This window comes from Chlorocebus sabaeus, chromosome 10 (genome assembly GCF_047675955.1).
Source record: "Chlorocebus sabaeus isolate Y175 chromosome 10, mChlSab1.0.hap1, whole genome shotgun sequence".
Lineage (NCBI taxonomy): Eukaryota > Metazoa > Chordata > Mammalia > Primates > Cercopithecidae > Chlorocebus > Chlorocebus sabaeus.
In genome coordinates this window covers 103,445,416-103,465,577 of record NC_132913.1, presented here as the reverse complement: position 1 = coordinate 103,465,577, position 20,162 = coordinate 103,445,416, and the positions used below count along the sequence as shown (strand labels likewise).

The following is a 20,162-nucleotide window of genomic DNA, read 5'->3' as shown; positions in this document are numbered from 1 at the left end:
AGAGGGAGAAAGGAAGGACTGAAGGAAAGACAAAGAAGGAGAGTGAGGAGGGAAGGAAGGCGATGGTGGAGAGGGAGAAGATCTTTGGTTCACCTTCTCCATCCCAGGGAGGTCTCAATAGAGGGAAGAAGGGAAAGGTCTTGAAGCCAGGGGAGGTAGCAGGCCAGCGACTTCCTAGCAGAAAATCAGACCAAAATCTGTGAGTGTCAAGGGCGTGGACCATTGATTGCTGTTGACTGGAGATTTTCTTTCCTTGCTGTTTTCAGAGTTTCAGTCTTAAGCTAGTGGCCACTGCCACACGGCCTGTGGGGAGAGCAGTAAAGTCACTGGAACTGCTGGTGTCGGCAGCCAGCCTGTGTGCACTGTATTTTGTGGAGCCTTCCAAGGTCTTTTACATGCAGCCCTTGTTCGTAGTGAGGAATCCTGAGGAACTCTTGGTAAATGGCTTCAATGCTGACTGGCACTTTGCAGCCGTATCCCCAGGCAGAAGTTAGTACCTACAGACCTTTGTCTCTTGTTTAGCTGTAGATCATGTTGAAAGAAAAGACTCTGGATTGATTGGGTCTCATGCCCCGGGGTGGGATTAAGGGTGAAATCTGAGACTTTCCTCACCCTACCTTTTGAGAGTAAAAGCAGCTGAGTGTGTAACCTCAGAGCCACTCTCAAATGCCTGATGTTAATAAAATATTTATCATCAGCAGATGGTGGCCAGGGGAAAATAGCCACTTTCACTTTCTTTAGAGCCCAGCCTTTTAGAACTCATGACATGGGGGAGGGAGAGAAAGGGAAGCTTCTGACTTCTGGTCTGTTTCCCCTCATCTGTCCTCCCAGGGGTTTTCAGGCCCAGACCCCTGGGCCTTTGCACTAAATTCTCTTGGCACAGGCCCCAGAGCCCTTCATGGTCTGGGATACATAGAGGTTCCAAAGCTGCTTCTCCTTAGGCCGTTTGCTGTAGGCTTCTCTCTGTTCTAGTTTCTCTGTCCAAAGGATTAAAAGTTTTAAAACAATGTGGCTTGTGAAGGAGTGAAAGGGGCAGGCCCAGAGAACGGGACCCAGGATCCGGTGAGCCAGGCCAACTCTCACAGATGCTTCTGACGCTGCTGAATGAGCTCACAGCCCCTGTGCATTTTTACCAGTATTTTGAAAAAAGTTCTTTCTTTCTTTAACAGTGGCGCCCCACCTTTCCTATGCCCCAAAGAAACCTTGGCAGTTACTGAATAAGAACGAAGCAGGAGCCAGGTCTGGGTCTGGAGAGGGAGCGGGGCAGAGTGGAGGAGACTGCTCTGTGGCCACAAGCAGGTCAGATCCTGCTGGGAAGGGCCCAGGAGCTCACAGAGATTACCACTGCTGGGAGGCATTGCCCGTCCAGGGCATAGCAGTTGGTTCTCTTTCCTGATTTACATCATCCCCTGGATATCAGTGACGAGGCAGAGTTGGAGGCTTGTCAGGGGAACACTGCTTCTATTTAGGGCAGGGCTAGATATGGTGAGATCCCAGGAGGCACTCACCTTCTGGAGACATGGGCACTTCTAAACAGGCTGGGGCTGACCTTCCTATGGAGCTTTACTTGGGCTTGTAGATGAAGGATGAGAGGCTAGTGTTTTATGCTGGCTGAAGTCATGCGTGTATTGTGTGGATAGATGTGATAGGCGAGAGAAAGAGAGGAGAGACAGAGATGCAGAGACAGCTAGAGAGAGGAGGGACAGAGAGACAGAGAGAGAGGTTGTGAGAGGGTGGGGAACTGGCCAGGGAGGCAGCTGAGATCGTCATTTTAAAATAGGAAAAGAAATTGTGGCTTAGTAAAGTAAAAGGTGGCTAAATTATTCATGGTCTAATGTTATTTTTACTGATTTTTCAGGTATGTACTGGCTCCTTTCTAAAGCTCCTGCTTTAGGGAAATTTTTAAAAGGCGGTAACCATGAGTTATGTCTGGGATTTCCTTCAGCAGATTTTGGGGTTACAGCGCAGTTTGTTGCATTCAACAAGTGCTTTTAAGGCAACTGCTGTGTCCTAGGACCCTGCCAGGTGATGTGGGAAAGAAATGTAGAAATGTAGAAGAGAAACTGGATACAACCCCTGCCCTAGAGGAACTGACCCACCTGTTGAGGAGACAAGACATAGAAATGAAACACATCTGGGAGAAGATGGAAGACCGATGTCAGGAAAAGTACCAGGGTTTCATTGCCCCAGAAGTGCATTTATTGTGATGTTGGAAGCCATGGTTGCTGCTCTTGGTGGAAGCTCTGTGCCAGGTCTGGGTGACTCAAGGAGAGTGCGTCCTGGAGACGAGCCCCCAGGGGAACCTGCTGGTTTGTACAGGGAGCATCCACATAGGTAGTCATGATCTGAGCTGCTTCACTGTGAGTTCATCCCTGTCACGGCATTTGGATGCTGAGTTATATGACAGTGGCTTTTCTGAGATCCCCACCCAGGAACTCATGTTGGGGGGACTGTCAGCTGGCTGCCTGGCCTAGAAGAAGTCAAGCACTGCAGTATTCTTGTCCCTATCTGCAAAGGATGCGTCCTGACACCGGGACCCATGCTTGTGTAACATGAGGGGTGGAATGCAGGAGCCCTTGGCTCAAGCGCTGAATATATTATGCAGTGGTTGCATATCATTGGCTGCAGAAAGAAAATGGAGTCAGCATCCTTCATGTTACTGACACTTCTCTGGTGTCCACCTGCTCTTTGGCATTCCTCTTTGTCCTGCCTGATCTCTCTTTCTGGACTCACCTATTCTCTTCCGTCTCCTAATTCCCTAAGACTGTTCTTCTGATTCTCTGACCTGCTTCTGTGATGCCATGAAATGCTGTGTATTGCTCCCACATCTAGATCTCTGCCCTGTCCTCGCTCCTAAACCCAAGTCCCTGACATCTCCGTGAACATTCTGCAGACTCATGAGGTCAGCCTTGGCTTCTGCCCCATACGTTGCAGTTAAAGGCATCACCTTTGCTGGTACCTCTGTGCCTCCCACGATGGGCTGCTGTCACCCCTCTCAGATGCTGCTGGAATCAGTCCTCATTTCCACTCTCACTGCTATTTCCCTCACTCTCAACCTCACTTACTTTTATCTCAATCATAATTTCAGAATGTTCAAAATTATGTATTTGTTTAGCGATAGAACCCCATTTTTCCTGTGCCTCAAACAACCTTCCTTCTAGCTCTAACAAAGACTATTTGAATGGAGAAGCTGCTCTGGTTGTGGTTGGTTTGTGGGTTCTTTCTATCTCTGCCAGAGAAGCCCCGCCCATCTCTTTCTCTACTCCTGCCCCACTGTGGTCCCAAGGCCCCCTGACACCAGGACCTCAAAGAGCATGGCTTGAAAATTACACCTACCCCCGTGTGACAGTTGATTGTGACACCCTCCTAAGCCATCTTCTTGTTCTTCCTTCACCCAGAGTTATTTCTCTAAAATCCAGACCTGACATGGCTCAAAAGCCTGTTGATAATGTTGCAGTTCACAGAATGAAGCTTGGACGCCAGCACTACTTTTAGTCTGACCCCATATTACCTTTTCTTCTTCATGTCCCTCCATTTTCCTTGCTCCACGCACCACATGCTGCAGTCATGCAGGAATACTTCGATTCCCCAATCCTGTGGGCTCCCAAAGCCCCCATATACTGCTTTGACTTGAGCTGATCTTTCTGCGAGGAATAACTCTGCCCTTGTTTCTCTTCCTGCTGGAAGCCTGTTCAGTCCTCAGGTCTGGTTAGTTCTTGAACTTCCTTCTCATCATACATAACTTATTACTTCTTCCAGTTTGTTCCTACAACAATCTGTGCATGCTTTTTTTTTTTTTTTTTTTTTTTTTAAATGTACTGATCTCATTGCATTATAGTTATGTTAAGGGCAGAGACAATGTCCCATTTATCTTCATGTCCCCATGGCACCCAGCTCAGGACTCAGTATACAGCAGGCATTTATTCCACATTTGTTGAATAAACAAACAATGGAACGAATGAAATGAATGAATTTAACATGCTCATTAAAGTTCACATGGGCAGCGCCCAAAGGCATCGTTTTCCTCCTCTTTCACTGGTTCCTCATTCTCAGGAAGAGTCAGGCTGTGGGGCTGCCTGTGTTCTAGCTTTTATGGTATCAGTCAGTAACAACAGCGTGGTTCTGAGCATAGTGCGCTTGAGCTGTGTCTGATTTCCCATCATCTGCACCTTTCCCCATAGGGCCAGGTACTTTGTTCAGTCCCAGACCCTAAACTTCTGACCTGCAGCCACAGGGATTTCAGGAGCACTGTTCAACATTCAGTCTCTAAACCCCATGCTGATTCAGGTAGCTGGCCTCCTGCTAGCCTTGGTTCCAAGGTTCTGTCCCACCTTTTGCCCTAGTTTTTGTAAGTGGGCCCTGGTTGTTGTCCCAATTTATTTTATTTTATTTTATTTTATTTTATTTTATTTTATTTTATTTTGTGAGCTGGAGTTTCACTCTGGTCATTCAGACTGCAGTGCAATGGCGCGATCTCAGCTCACTGCAACCTCTGCCTCCCCAGTTCAATCGATTCTCCTGCCTCAGCCTCTCGAGTAGCTGGGATTACAGGCATGCGTCACCACACCTCGCTAATTTTTGTATTTTTAGTAGAGATGGGGTTTTGCCGTGTTGGCCATGCTGGTCTTGAACTCTTGCCCTCAGGTGATCCACCTGCCTCAGCCTCCCAAAATGTTGGGATCACAGGTGTGAGCCACCGCGCCTGGCCCTGTCTTTCAAAATTTGAGGCTGTGATTGGCAGTCTGACCTGTACATCATCACTCTAGGGCTGGAGCCCCTCCCTAGCTGGGTGGTTTCCTGCTGCTGAACCCCAATCTGGGGACTAGCACTTTGCTTCCTGTTGCAAGATTTCCTTAGTGCCAACTTCTGAGCATCCCATATTGACATCTTAACATTTCGTGTTTCCTTCCACCCCAGGCCTTTGAAGATGCTGTTTCCTTTGCCTGCAACTCTGTTTCTGTTTTTCCACTTAAAGGTGGAAAAACCTTTAAGAAGAGGTGCTCCAGCACCTCTTCTTCGTGACGCCTACCTGACACCTGCCTTCGTGAGGGTTTTCTCTTAGCAGCTTGCATATGTTCTCATGGCCTCCTGAGCTCCCCCTTAATGGCACTTATCACAATTTTTATTTTATAGTCATATGATCATTCATTAATGTGTTTCCCATACTAGTGAGGTCCAAGGGCAGGGATGATGTCTGTTTTGCTCACAATTTATTGAGCCCTGTGATTAGCATGTAGTCAGTGCTTTATACATATTACTAGATGAAGTGAATAGCTTCGGTATGACCCTACCTGTCCTTCCCACAGAATTCAACTGGGGGTTACAGAATTAACTGGGGCTGTGTACAGGCATGCCCCAGATGTGATGCTCTGTCACTAATCTCTGTAAGTCCACACCCAGGTACCACCTTATAAGGCATAAATCATAAAACAAATGTACAAAACGGGACTGCTGAAATTCTCACTCAACATTCTGTCTTGTTTATTGAAAGTCTTTGGGTATGCATATTTATTACTTAATTTTCCTGCTGTAAGGAATTTTATAGCTATTATGTATCATTGTACTCCAAGTTTACTGTGCTTCCTTGAACTCAGAGCCAGTCAAACGTTCATCCCTTCATGTTAATCGTTTTCTTTTAATCACCCAAGAATTCTATTCCTGGCTGGGCACAGTGACTCACCCCTATAATCTCAGCACTTTGGGAGGCCGAGATGGACAGATCACTTAAGGCCAAGAGTTCAAGACCAGCCTGACCAACATGGTGAAACCCTGTCTTTACGAAAAATACAAGAATTAGCCGGGCGTGGTGGCAGGCACCTGTAATCCCTGCTACTCGGTAGGCTGAGGCAGGAGAATCACTTGAACCTGAGAGGTAGAGGTTGTAATGAGCTGAGGTTGTGCCACTGCACTCCAGCCTGGGTGACAAAGCGAGACTTTGTTTCAAAGCAAAAAAAAAAAAAAAAAAAAAAGAATTGGATTTTCTTTGTTGTCTTAGCTTCTGGGATACTCAGTGCTGAATTTCATATTTAACCGTAGTAATTACCTCTGCTCAGGTACATCTGTTCTCTGTTCTTTTTAAAGTGATTTATTTATATTTTTGGTTTGTTTTTACTGCTCTATTGTGTTATGCTTAATTATTAAAGACAATTCAGACCTTTTTGACAATATATTTATATACTACATTGTATAAGTTTTAGTTGATATTGTATGTTGCATGCGTATGATATATAACATTATATATATTGTAAAACCCCAATCTCTCCTTTTTTTATACAACAGTGATAGCAATCCATATTCCTCATTTGGAGCAACTCTGGCGAGGGATGATGAGAAGAATTTATGGAGTATGCCCCATGATGTGTCCCACACAGAGGCAGATGACGACAGAACCCTGTACAATTTGATAGTCATTCGTAATCAGCAGGCCAAAGACTCAGAGGTGAGCACCTTTTGAAGTCTTGCTGTGTGCAGAGGATGCTGTATAGCAAAAAATAGTAATTCCTGAGAAGATCAGCTTGAAATAACAAAAAGAATGGAGGATGAGATGTTTGAAATGAAGGGCAGGTATTTCAGCAGCATATATTATCACTGGTTGCTAATTATAGCTAGTCTTGATTGACCTGCTTGATATAGAGATAAGGCTCATTTCTAATTCCTACCTTAATGGCACAAATTACATGCAAGGCAATGCTGTTGAAGTGTGTGAAGATAGTTTGCCATCTTAAATGGCTTACCCCGTCCATCTCTAATCTTTCCAGTTGTTTACTAAGCCACAGTTACTTGATTCAGACTGAAGTTTGAAGGCTACTTTGCCTTATCACTAATTTTGAATTAGTGAAGCCTGAATTAGTTTTTTTCTCCCTGTTTAAAGATTCTTAAATTGTGCATATTGATCAGACAGCAGTGGATCCACTATATATTCGAGATTCTTCTTCCGATAAGGCTTGAACCCTCGCAATAACTCTAAATCCAAAGTGATTGATTTCAGAACACTAGAATATTAAAAAGGAGAGAACTCTGTAAGTTAAGAGAAAACAGCAAAGAGGATCGTAGTCTTTTTCTCCTTTCTTTCAAAAGTCATGTTTGAGTTGGGTTTTCCGACTTCTGTGTTCATCAGCTAGCTCTGAGGAGGAAGCTGTACTAAATATACACTCCATGCTTCTTTGTATAGAGGAATTGAGCAGGGTAGGGAACCTTATAGTTGGGTTTAGTATGTATGTTGGCAGCAGGGGGCGGGTGGAGGTGCTGTGGAGCTCGTCTTTTCCTTATTGAGGTTTCTTTATTTTTGGTAATTAATTGCTATCTCCCCGCCCCCCCCAAAAAAACATATTTTAGCAGGAGGTGATAAACTTTTAGAAGTGCCATGTGTCCCAGTCCTTTTATTCTGATGTGACTTGGATGCTTTGGAGGGGTTAGAGATGCGGATCACAGGGCTGGGGAAGGGCCTGCAGTTGCTTCTGCTCTTGAGGCCTGGGGAAGGGTGGACTGGGACTCCTTCAGTGGCTGCTGTGTAGCATCCCACTAGTGACTGAGCACCCACTACCTCTGGCTGCCCAATCCCCTCTGTGATGGGCAATGCTGAAGGCAAGTCATAAAGCCTGCGGCTGCCAAGAACTGCATTCCCTGGCTGCCCTTTCTGAGCGTATAATTGGGAATGTGTGGCCTTGTTTTCTCTTTAGTGGAAAGAACAAATTCTTACACTCCTGTATTACATTAACCAACTAAAGTTTCCGCTGGTGAAGACAGTCAGTTCTTCTCTTTTCTTCCTCTTCTTCCCTGACTCTGCCCAAAGCAGTGAGAGCAATATGGAAATAATGTATAGTGTCTCTCTCCCTTTCTCTCTTTCTGTCTCTCTCACCAGGCCCCACGCAAATGTGCAAGGGGCTGGAAAAGGTATTTGGCCTGAATTTGGCAGCTCTCCCTGGAGGAGCTCCCACCTTTCTGCTCACTTATCTTTACTTTTCAAAAGACAGCAGAGGCAACATGAACTACAAAGCCCCTCGAAAAGCACAGCTTCTAAAGTGGCCCATTGTGTCTTTTTTGTGTGATCCTTGGGCCTGGTGTGATGGGTCTTCCAGAAGCCACTGCCTTCGCCTCCGCCGCCGCCTCCTCCTCCTTCTTTCTCTTCCTCTCCTTCTTCCTCTTCTCCCTCTTTTTTAAAAAATTGTACTTTAAGTTCTGGTATACATGTGCAGAACGTGTAGGTTTGTTACATAGGTATACACGTGCCATGGTGGTTTACTCACCCATCAATTGTGATTGCTCAATCACAGACCCAGGTATGTGATGTTCCTCTCCCTGTGTCCCTGTGTTCTCATAGTTCAGCTCCCATTTATGAGTGAGAACATGTGGTGTTTGGTTTTCTGTTCCTGTGTTATTTTGCTGAGAATGATGATTTCCATCATTCTCGAGAGCAGAGGCAACTGAGAATGATGGAAACCATCATTCATCCATGTCCCTGCAAAGGACATGAACTCATTCATTTTTATGGCTGCATAGTATTCCGTGGTGTTTATGTGCCACATTTTCTTTATGCAGTCTGTCATTGATGGGCATTTGGGTTGGTTCCAAGTCTTTGCTTTTGTGAACAGTGCTGCATTAAACATACGTGTGCATTTGAGATACGTTCCATCAATACCTAGTTTATTGAGAGTTTTTAGCATGAAACGGTGTTAAATGTTATCAAAGGCCTTTTCTGCATCTATTGAGATAATCATGTGGTTTTTGTCATTGGTTCTGTTTATGTGATGGATTATGTTTATTGATTTGCATGTGTTGAACCAGCCTTGCATCCCAGGGATGAAACTGACTTGACTGTGGTGAATAAGCTTTTTGATGTGCTGCTGGATTTGGTTTGCCAGTATTTTATTGAGGATTTTCACATTGATGTTCATCAGGGATATTGGCCTGAACTTTTTTTGTTGTGTCTCTGCCAGGTTTTGGTATCAGGATGATGCTGGCCTCATAAAATGAGTTAGGGAGGATTCCCTCTTTTTCTATTGATTGGAATAGTTTCAGAAGGAATGGTACCAGCTCCTCTTTGTACCTCTGGTAGAATTTGGCTGTGAATCCGTCTGGTCCTGGACTTTTTTTGGTTGGTAGGCTATTAATTACTGCCTCAATTTCAGAACTTGTTATTGGTCTATTCAGGGATTCAACTTCTTCCTGATTTAGTCTTGGGAGGGTGTATGTGTCCCGGAATTTATCCATTTCTTCTAGATTTTCTAGTTTATTTGCATAGAGGTGTTTATAGTATTCTCTGATGGGTGGTTTGTATTTTTGTGGGATCAGCGGTGATCTCAGCTTTATCATTTTTTATTGTGTCTATTTGATTCTTCTCTTTTTTCTTCTTTATTAGTCTGGCTAGCAGTCTATCTATTTTGTTAATCTTTTCAAAAAACCAGCTCCTGGATTCATTGATTTTTTTTTGAAGGTTTTTTCGTGTCTCTACCTCCTTCAGTTCTGCTCTGATCTTAGTTATTTCTTGTCTTCTGCTAGCTTTTGAATTTGTTTGCTCTTGCTTCTCTAGTTTTTTAATTGTGAGGTTAGGGTGTCAATTTTAGGTCTTTCCTGCTTTCTCCTAGGCACATTTAGTGCTATAAATTTCCCTCTAAACACTGCTTTAGCTGAGTCCCAGAGATTCCGGTACGTTGTGTCTTTGTTTTCATTGGTTTCAAAGAACTTATTTGTCTCTGCCTTAATTTTGTTATTTACCCCGTAGTCATTAAAGAGCAGGTTGTTCAGTTTCCATGTAGTCGTGTGGTTTTGAGTGAGTTTACTAATCCTGAGTTCTAATTTGATTGCACTGTGGTCTGAGAGACTGTTATGATTTCTGTTCGTTTGCATTTGCTGAGGAGTGTTTTACTTCGTATGTGGTCAGTTTTAGAATAAGTGTGATGTAGTGCTGAGAAGAATGTATATTCTGTTGATTTGGGGTGGAGAGTTCTGTAGATATCTATTAGGTCCGCTTGCTCCAGAGCTGAGTTTAAGTCCTGTATATCCTTGTTAATTTTCTGTCTTGTTGATCTGTCTAATATTGACAGTGGGGTGTTAAAGTCTCCCATTATTGTGTGAGAATCTAAGTCTCTTTGTATGTCTCTAGGCACTTGCTTTATGAATCTGGGTGCTCCTGTATTGGGTGCACATATATTTAGGATGGTTAGCTCTTCTTGTTGCATTGACCCCTTTACCATTGTGTAATGCCCTTCCTTGTCTTTTTTGATCTTTTTTCCTTTAAAGTCTGTTTTGTCAGAGACAAGGTTTGCAATCCCTGCTTTTTTTGCTTTCCATTTGCTTTGTAGATCTTCCTCCATCCCTTTATTTTGAGCCTATATGTGTCTTTGCACATAAGATGGGTCTCCTGAATATAGCACACTGATGAGTCTCAACTCTTTATCCAATTTGCCAGTCCGTGTTTTTTAATTGGGGCATTTAGCCTATTTACATTTAAGGTTAATATTGCTTTCTGTGAATTTGATCCTGTCATTATGATGCTAGCTGGCATTTTGCCTGTTAGTCGATGCAGTTTCTTCGTACTGTTGATGGTCTTTACAATTTGGTATGTTTTTGCAGTGACTGGTACCGGTTTTTCCTTTCCATGTTTAGTGCTTCCTTCAGGAGCTCTTGTAAGGCAGGCCTGGTGGTGACAAAATCTCAGCATTTGCTTCTCTGTAAAGGATTGTATTTCTCCTTCACTTATAAAGTTTATTTTGGCTAGATATGAAATTCTGGGTTGAAAATTCTTTAAGAATGTTGAATATTGGCCCCCACTCTCTTCTGGCTTGTGGGGTTTCTGCAGAGAATCTGCTGTTGGTCTGATGGGCTTCCCTTTGTGGGTAACCCGACCTTTCTCTCTGGCTGCCCTTAACATTTTTTTCTTCATTTCAACCTTGGTGAATCTTACAATTATGTGTCTTGGGGTTGCTCTTCTCATGGAATATCTTTGTGGTGTTCTCTGTATTTCCTGAATTTGAATGTTGGCCTGTCTTGCTAGGTTGGAGAAGTTCTCCTGGATAATATCCTGCAGAGTGTTTTCCAACTTGGTTCCATTCTCCCTGTCACTTTCAGGTACACTAATCAAAAGTAGATTTGGTCTTTTCACATAGTGCCATATTTCTTGGAGGTTTTCTTTATTCCTTTTCCTTCTTTTTTCTCTAATCTTGTCTTCATGCTTTATTTCATTTAGTATCTTCAATCTCTGATATCCTTTATTTTGCTTGATTGATTTGGCTATTGATACTTGTGTATGCTTCATGAAGTTCTTGTTCTGTGTTTTTCAGCTCCATCAGGTCGTTTATGTTCTTCGCTAAACTGGTGACTCTAGTTAGCAATTCCTGTATCCTTTTTTCAGGTTCTTAGCTTCCTTGCATTGGGTTAGAACATGCTTCTTTAGGTCGGAAAAGTTTGTTATTACCCACTTTCTTAGGTCTTCATCTGTCAATTTGTCAAACTGATTCGCTGTCCAGTTTTGTTCCCTGCTAGCAAGGAGTTGTGATCTTTTGGAGGAGAAGAGGCATTCTGGTTTTGGACTTTCCAGCCTTTTTCCACTGGTTTTACTCATCTTCGTGGATTTATCTATTTTTGGTCTTTGATATTGGTGACCTGTGGATGGGTTTCTGTGTGGATGCCCTTTTTGTTCATGTTGATGCTATTCCTTTCTGTTTGTTAGTTTTCCTTCTAACAGTCAGGCCTCTCTGCTGCAGGTCTGCTGGAGTTTACTGGAGGTCCACTCCAGACCTGTTTGCCTGGGTATCACCAGCGAAGGCTGTAGAACAGCAAAGATTGCTGGAAGTTTTGTCCCAGAGGGGCACCAGCCAGATGCCATCGGGGCTCTCCTGTATGAGGTATCCATTGACCCCTCCTGGGAGGTGTCTCCCAGTCAGAAGGCAAAGGGGTCAGGGACCCACTTGAGGAGGCAGTCTGTCCCTTAGCAGAGCTCGAGCACCGTGCTGGGAGATCCACTGCTCTTTTCAGAGCCAGCAGGCAGGAACGTTTAAGTCTTCTGAAGCTGCGCCCATAGCCACCCCTTCCCCCAGGCGCTCTGTCCCAGGGAGATGAGAGTTTTATCTATAAGCCCCTGAATGGGGCTGCTGCCTTTCCTTCAGAGAGGCCCTCCCCAGAGATGAGGAATCTAGAGAGGCAGTCTGGCTACAGCGGCTTTGCCGAACAGTGGTGGGCACCACCCAGTTCAAACTTCCCAGTGGCTTTGTGTACACTGTGAGGGAAAAACCGCCTACCTAAGCCTCAGTAATGGCAGACGTCCCTCCCCTAACCAAGCTCAAGCATCCCAAGTTGCCTTCAGACTGCTGTGCTGGCAGCGAGAATTTCAAGCCAGTGGATCTTAGCTTATTGGGCTCTGTGGGAGTGGGATCTGCTGAGCCAGACCCTTTGGTTTCCTGGCTTCAGTGCCTTTCCAGGGGAGTGAACGGTTCTGTCTTGCTGGTGTTCCACTGCCACTGGGGTATGAAAAAAAACTCCTGCAGCTAGCTCGGTGTCTGCCCAAATGGCCACCTTGTTTTGTGCTTGAAACCCAGGGCCCTGGTGTTATAGGCACCCAAGGGAATCTCCTGGTCTGTGGGTTGCGAAGTCTGTGTTAAAAGCATAGTATCTGGACTGGAGAGCACCCTTCCTCACAGCACAATCCCTCACGGCTTCCCTTGGCTAAGAGAGGGAGTTCCCTGATCCCTTGCTTTTCTCTGGTGAGGCAACACCCCACCCTGCTTCAGCTTGCCCTCTGTGGGCTGCAACAACTGTCTAACCAGTCCCAATGAGATGAGCCAGGTACCTCAGTTGGAAATGCAGAAATCACCTGTCTTCTGCATTGATCTCGTTGTGAGCTGCAGACTGGATATGTTCCTATTCGTCAATCTTGAAAGAACCTCTTCCTCTTGCCTAAGAAATGAATTCAGACTCAACTGTAGAGGAACAGGAACTCTGTTTCCAAAACAGGCACTCAAATAAATCACATGAAGATGTGATGATAATTATGCATGAAATGATTCGAAATAACCCTTTTCATCGTGCTTCCTTTATTTATTTTTATTTATTTTTAGTTTTTATTTTGAGACAGAGTTTCACTCTTGTTGCCCAGGCTGGAATGCAATGGTGTGATCTCAGCTCACTGCAACCTCCGTCTCGTGGTTTCAAGCGATTCTCCTGCCTCAGCCTCCAGAGTAACTGGGATTACAGGCATGTGCCAGCACACCCAGCTAATTTTTGATTAACTATCAGCTAATTTTTGTATTTTTAGTGGAGACAGGGTTTCACCATGTTGGTCCAGCTGGTCTCAAACTCCTGACCTCATGTGATCCACCTGCCTAGGCCTCCCAAAGTGCTGGAGTTACAGGTGTGAGCCACTGTGCCCATCCACTGTCTTCTTTTACATGTGTAACAGTAATGTAGTTTTCAAAAGTTGCTTATGTTGCTGGATGTGGTGGCTCATACCTGTAATCCCAGCACTTTGGGAGGCTGAGGTGGGTAGATGATGAGGTCCAGAGTTTGAGACCAGCCGGACCAACATGGTGAAACCCTGTTTCTACTGAAAATGCAAAAATTAGCCTGGCGTGATGGTGCTCGCCTGTAATTCCAGCTACTCAGTAGGCTGAGGCGGGAGAATCGCTTGAACCTGGGAGGCAGAGGTTGCAGTGAGCCAGGATCATACCACTGCACTCTAGCCAGGGAGAGAGAGCGAGACTTTGTCTCAAAAAAAAAAAAAAAAAAAAAAAGTTGCTTATGTTTTCTTCTAAATTGTTGAAATTCATTTTCCCTACAGATTGGATCATATATTATGTACTGTTCTGTACTTTGCTTTTTTCCCACTTAATATATTTTGGACATATTTGCATTTTAATATGCTTAGATTTACTTTTTTGCTTTAGGTGACTCTCTAGTATTCTCTTGGATGGATTCACCATCATTTATTCAACCAGTTCCTATTGATATTTAGGTTGATTTAATGTTTTTCCTGTTGAAAGCAATGTTGTAGTGGACATCCATATATATTTGTATGACCTTCCATAGTTTTTTCAGTAGAATTGTTGTATAAAAGTATGCACATTTGAAATGTTGGAATTGTGACAATGCTTCATGTATTAGTCTGTTCTCATGCTGCTAGTAAAGACATATCCAAGACTGGATAATTTATAAAGGAAGGAGGTTTAATTAATTCACAGTTCCTCATGGCTGACGAGGCCTCACAATCATGGCAGAAGGCAAAGGTGGAGCAAAGTCATGTCTTACATGGCAGCAGGCAAGACAACTTGTGCAGGGGAACTCCTATTTATAAACCATTAGATCTTGTGAGACTTACTCACTACTACGGGAACAGTATGGGGGAAACTACCCCCATGATTCAATTATCTCCACCTGACCCTGCCCTTGACATATAGGGATTATTACAATCCAAGGTGAGATTTGGGTGGGGACACAGCCAGACCATATCACTTCATTCTTGCAAAACTAGAGAAAACACTTCAAGATGGAGAACAGAGGTTGCAACCTCAGATCTCTCCAGGGACTAGGCAGTAACATCAGTAAGGGAAGTGGGCACCCCCTGCTCTTCACCCTGCATATTGAATGGCATTGGAAACTCATACTACTTTTAATGGGAGCAGCTGTTAACTCTAGATAGCTGCTTGCCATGTTGAGAATGTGAACCCACTCACCATGTTGAGAATGTGGGCCCACAAATACTGAAATTTTTAATTTTTCAAAAGAAGCTGAAAATCCAAATTTTCAAATAAAATGTCGAGATTTTAAAATAACTCAATTAGAAAATATGTCAGCTAACTAAAATATGTTTTCTTTCCAGTAGGAGATAGCTTAAAATAAAATAAAATAAAATAAAGTAAAATATGCCTATGGGCTATTGATATGTAAAGATGTTTATAGCAAGGACTACTACTACTTATGATTATTGTTGTTTTGTCCAAGATAATTGAAAACTGAATTCACCATTGATTTAGAAGGTGAAAGTGGGAAGCTAGAGGGGGGTTGTTTTTAACATTGAATGAGTTCCATATTTATTACTATTGCTTATTTTCTTTTCCACACAGGATAAAATTGTTACAGATTTTAATTTAAAAAAAGGATTTTGGTTTTGGAGGAAAATCAAATTTCACTTACTAAAGAACAAGGAACCCTAGATATATTTTGCATGATACAATTTAGAAGCTCAAGAAAGGTATTAAGAAGAATGGAACATAATATTTTTCCTTGAGTAGCAACAGCACAAAAGACCTAGAAATGTCCATATTTGGAATTCTCTAAATGATGAAAAATAATTTCAAGACAGTGTATGTATTATCTGTATTCCCCTTGGAATCTGAAGCTGGTAGAGGAAGGACCACAAATAATTAAGGCTAAATTTACAGTATTCCAAATTGAAAAAAAGTCAGGAAAAAATATACATATAGAAGAGCAAATAATGAAACAAAGGCATGAGCTTGAAGTCAGTTGGTGTCAAAAAAATACAAAACAACATTATTTAAATATCATAGACAGAATCCACCTTCATTTACCTAAGCCTTCTGGAGCTGATGGAAAACAGACCTTCAGCAGAAGAAATGATGCATTTGCAAACCTCTAAGTAGTGGAAAAATTACTGCTCTTGTCGTTGAATGATGCCATAAAGTATATTATGTTTGCCTAAGAAGTAGTAAACAGCCTTAAAGTCATGTCCCTAAATTATCCTTATGTTCATTTTCATTAAAGTAGTTGTACTTTATGTAACACGCTCTGCTCTAGGGAGCTTAATAATTGTTAATTAAATATGGATACAACTTATTATTTATCTAATAATTGTAATCATACTGAGTGAACTTATTCTCTAAGATATTAATAATAACGAAAATAGTGCCAGGCACTGTTCTAACCACTTTGCCTATATTAACTGTGTCCTCTTTAACAACAACTCACTGAAGCAGACACCATTATTATTTCCATTTTAAGCAACTTTTCCAAGGGCACACAGCTGCTGAGTTTGGATGCAGGATTTGAATCTGGCTTTGTGGCTCCAGAGATATATAATGAGTATCAGGATTGAAATGGAGAGAAAGGAACAGATATTGTTTGTGATTCAATATAGATTTCAAAATGTATAAGCCAAGTCTGCTCATAAGCCTGTCTCTGTGTCTTGTTGGTGCCAGTGAGTATGAAAGGGATTTTCATGTCAGTGGGATGACAGCTACGTTTGGTCTGAGGATGGTGACCACGTTCCAGGAAGTGCTTCCAGGCACAACACACGTTTCCCAACTTATGCTTTTCCATGGTGATTGCCACTGGTTAAGACTTATTTTCCGGGCTTCTGTTTGATTACCTCCAAAATATTTCATTCTACTTTGTTCCATCCCTTCTTCACTTTGTTTAGTGTTCTCTGACCTGTTTTAGTGCCTGTTTCTATGGTTTGGCAGTTCCTTTAGGAGTTTGTACGTAGCTTTAACATTTTGACTCTGCTAAAAAAAAGCCTTAATTTTTATTTTTATTTTATCTTATTTTTTTGGTGACAAGGTCTTGTTCTGTTGCCCAGGCTACAGTACAGAGGGGCAATCATAGCTCACGATAGCCTCGACCTCCTGGCCTGCAGCAATCCTTCTGCCTTGGCCTCCCACAGCATTGGGATTACAGGCATGAGCCACCGTGACTGGCTGCTTTTACATTTTTGATTAAGGAGATATATGCTAACTAATACGGTTTGGCTGTGTCCGCACTCAAATCTCACCTTGAATTCTCACATGTTGTGGGACGGACATGGTGGGAGCTAATTGAATCATGGGGGCAAATCTTTCCCATGCTGTTCTCTTGATAGTGAATAAGTGTCATGAGATCTGATGGTTTTAAAAAGAGGAGTTTTCCTGCACAAGTTTTCCTTCTTAGCCTGCTGCCATCCATCTAAGATGTGACTTGCTCCTCCTTGCCTTCCGCCATGATTGTGAGGCTTCCCCAGCTGTGTGGAACGGTAAGTCCAATTAAACCTCTTTCTTTTGTAAATTTCTCAGTCTGGGGTATGTCTTTATCAGCAGCATGAAAATGGACTAATACACTGATTATCAGATCATTCTCAGAAACCCTTTCTAGTACTGTTTTGGTTCAAAAATAGGTGATGTTTATTTGGCATAATGAGTGACAGAAATTCTACGCTTATCCTTTAAGGCTATTAAGTAATTGTATGCTCACAAATGCATATCCCTCTCATGACATGTGTCTGCCTGCTTGTCATTCATCAGCAGGAACCACATGGTCATCAGATGCTTGTGTGGCTGGAGTGATCTCTGAAAACCACTCTTGGCTAAACCCCTGGGAGCAGCTAAATTTTATTTTTTTTAAACTACAGAGGCAATACTTCCTAAATACATACAAGTATTACATATCAACTAAAAATAAAAGTGAAAAATTAATACTACAGAGGCAGACACATAAATGATCCTCGTTTATAATGTATTTGCCCCCAGTACATCAAGACTACCTGCTAGGGTGTTGCCAGACATTGTAAACAGTTCCTTAAAAATGTTGAAGATAGGAACAGACCTTCCCAGGGGCTGTCTCCAATGTCTGGGTCATACACTTAGCCTATCATGTCCCTAATACAAAAAGAGGCAACAAAGCAGAGTTGATTGGAATATTTGGTGGGAGAAACAGGGAAATGGGGGTTGAATTGATCGTGTACCAGCCACAAAATGCTTAAGCACTCAGAAACCCAGATATTCCAGTTCGGCTCTGTAAAACTGTGTCTCAACATGTCCCCAAGAATTGGACAAAGCCCACTCTTTCGGGGCCATCTGATTTCTCCAGAATTGGGTGAACATTGGCTACATTTAGAGATAGGACTGCAAGTTTTACCTCAGCCATGGAGGAGCAAAATAACTGGAAAATGGAAGCGATTCTGTAGATAATTTTGGGATCCTCCAAAGGCCTCTTTCTTTGAGGTCCAGATTATCTGGATTATTGAATGCATTTATTCTTTCTTTTACTTTGCTAGTGACTATTTGGGTTTAGAGGACTTGGGGCAGGGTGGAGGGAGAGAATAAACAAGCTTACTAGGATCTGAGAATCAAGGGTTCTTGCACTCCATGTTCTAGAGAATAATATTTACAGAGTATTACCCTGTGTGCTAAGCAGCATACTTCATGTTCTCCAGACAAATACTGAATCCTCATGGTAACCCTATGAAAGGGGCATTTTGACTCAGATGATTAGAGGCTTTGCCAGTGGTACAGAGTGTTAGAGGAAATGACTGGGAAGATTGGGATCCCAGCTCAGTTCGGTGTGACCCAGAAAGCTGCATGACTAGAAACAGTACTCCAGGCTCTCCAGTGAGTTTAGAAAGAGCTTCAGTGGAACCTCTTTGGTCAAAGACAAAGTTACCAAGCGGATGTTGGCTTCCTTCCTCGAGTAGACACTCTGGTCTGTGTTTGCTGATCATTACTCACCCTATGTCAACTGATTCATGGAGTGACTGGTTTTGGTGTTGGTTTTGTATCTACCTGCTTTGGGCACTGCGTATCACATGGCCCTGATGGTGTTGCACCATTCAGTTACTAAAATCCACTGGATTATACCAGAAGACATTGTGTTCATCGGTCTGTGATGGTTCGACTCTTCGCTCATCCCCTTTCTCCTTTTTAAGGAAAATATAAGCATTTCTTTTGGTTAGCATTAAGAGAATCAGTGTTTCTTTCTTTCTTTCTTTTCTTTTCTTTCTCTCTCTCTCTTTCTTTCTTTCTTCCTTTCTTTTTTTTTTTTTGTGACAGAGTTTTGCTGTGACAGAGTTTTGCTCTTGTCCTCCAGGCTGGAGTGCAATGGTGTGATCTTGGCTCACTGCAACTTCTGCCTCCCAGGTTCAAGTGATTCTCCTGTCTCAGCCTCCCAAGTAGCTGGGATTACAGGCATGCATCACCACATCTGGCTAATTTTTGTATTTTTAGTAGAGACAGGGTTTTGCCATGTTGGTCAGGCTGGTCTCAAACTCCTAACCTCAGGTGATCCACCTGCCTCGGTCTCCCAAGGTGTTAGGATTACAGATTTGAGCTACCGCGCCTGGCCAGTGTTTCTTACTAAGCAGGTAGCACATCAGTGCTCCATGTAAGTCCGCAGAATTGACACAGTAAATAGTGGCAAACCTGATGTATGCCAGGGAGCAACCTCATTAGCAATTCTGCAGGATGTGTGGTGGTCAAGAATGTGGTCTCTGGAATCAGACAGATTTGTGGATAAGAATCATACCTCTGCCATATTCTAACGAGATGACACTGAATAGTGGTTTAACCTTAGAGTGATTATACTCTCTGTTGTCCAGTTTGGGACATACTCACCTAAGTTCTTAAGTAAGAGGAGAGGGGCTGCTAATATTAAGTATTCCAGGCCAAAAATATAAACTGGGACTGCCCTAGACAAGGATCACCTTTCTTTTTTAATTTAAAATGTATATAACAAAAATTTCCTATTTTAATAATTTGTAAGTTAAGCAGTACGGTTTGGTGGCATTGAGTACATTCATATTTTTTGGCAACAATCACCACCAGGCATCTCCAGAACTTTTTCATCTTCCCAAACTAAAACTCTGTGCACACTAGACAATAACTCCTCAGCTCCTGGCAACTTTCTACTTTCTTTCTCTATTAATTTGGCTACTTTAGGTACCTACTATAAGTGGAATCATGCAGTATTTATCATTTCATAGCTAGCTCGCTTCACTTAGTGTAATATTTCCAAAGTTCATTCATACCATAGCAGCCATCATAATTTCCTTCCTTTTTAATGTGGAATCATATTCCATTGCATGTATATGCTACATTTGGTTTATTCATTCATCCACTGATGGACACTCAGGTTGCTTCTATATTTTGGCTCTTGTGAGTAATGCTGTTGCAAACACGGATATACAAATATCTGCTTGAGTCCCTGCTTTTGGTTCTTTTGGGCATATATCTGGAAGTGGAGTTGTTGGATCATAGAGTAATTTATTTAATGAGTTATTAATTATTTCATTTAAGTAATTTATTTAAGTTGTTAAATTTTTTGAGGAACTGCGATACTGTTTCCCACAGTATCTGTACCATTTTACATTTTCACCAGCAAGGTACAAGAGTTCCAGTTCCTCTACATCTTTGCCAACACTTGTTATTAATCTTCCCTTCCCTTCCCTTCCCTTCCCCTCCCCTCCCCTC

General features: G+C 42.7%; 1 protein-coding gene across 1 annotated transcript in view; it reads left to right on the top strand.

Moving 5' to 3' along the window:
- MREG (melanoregulin) overlaps window positions 1-20,162 on the top strand; it is a 70,885-nt gene that overhangs the window by 13,565 nt on the left and 37,158 nt on the right. Inside the window, exon 2 of the mRNA XM_007966190.3 lies at window positions 6,280-6,439. Coding sequence (XP_007964381.1) covers window positions 6,280-6,439 — 160 coding nt within the window. The remainder of the gene's footprint in view (window positions 1-6,279; window positions 6,440-20,162) is intronic.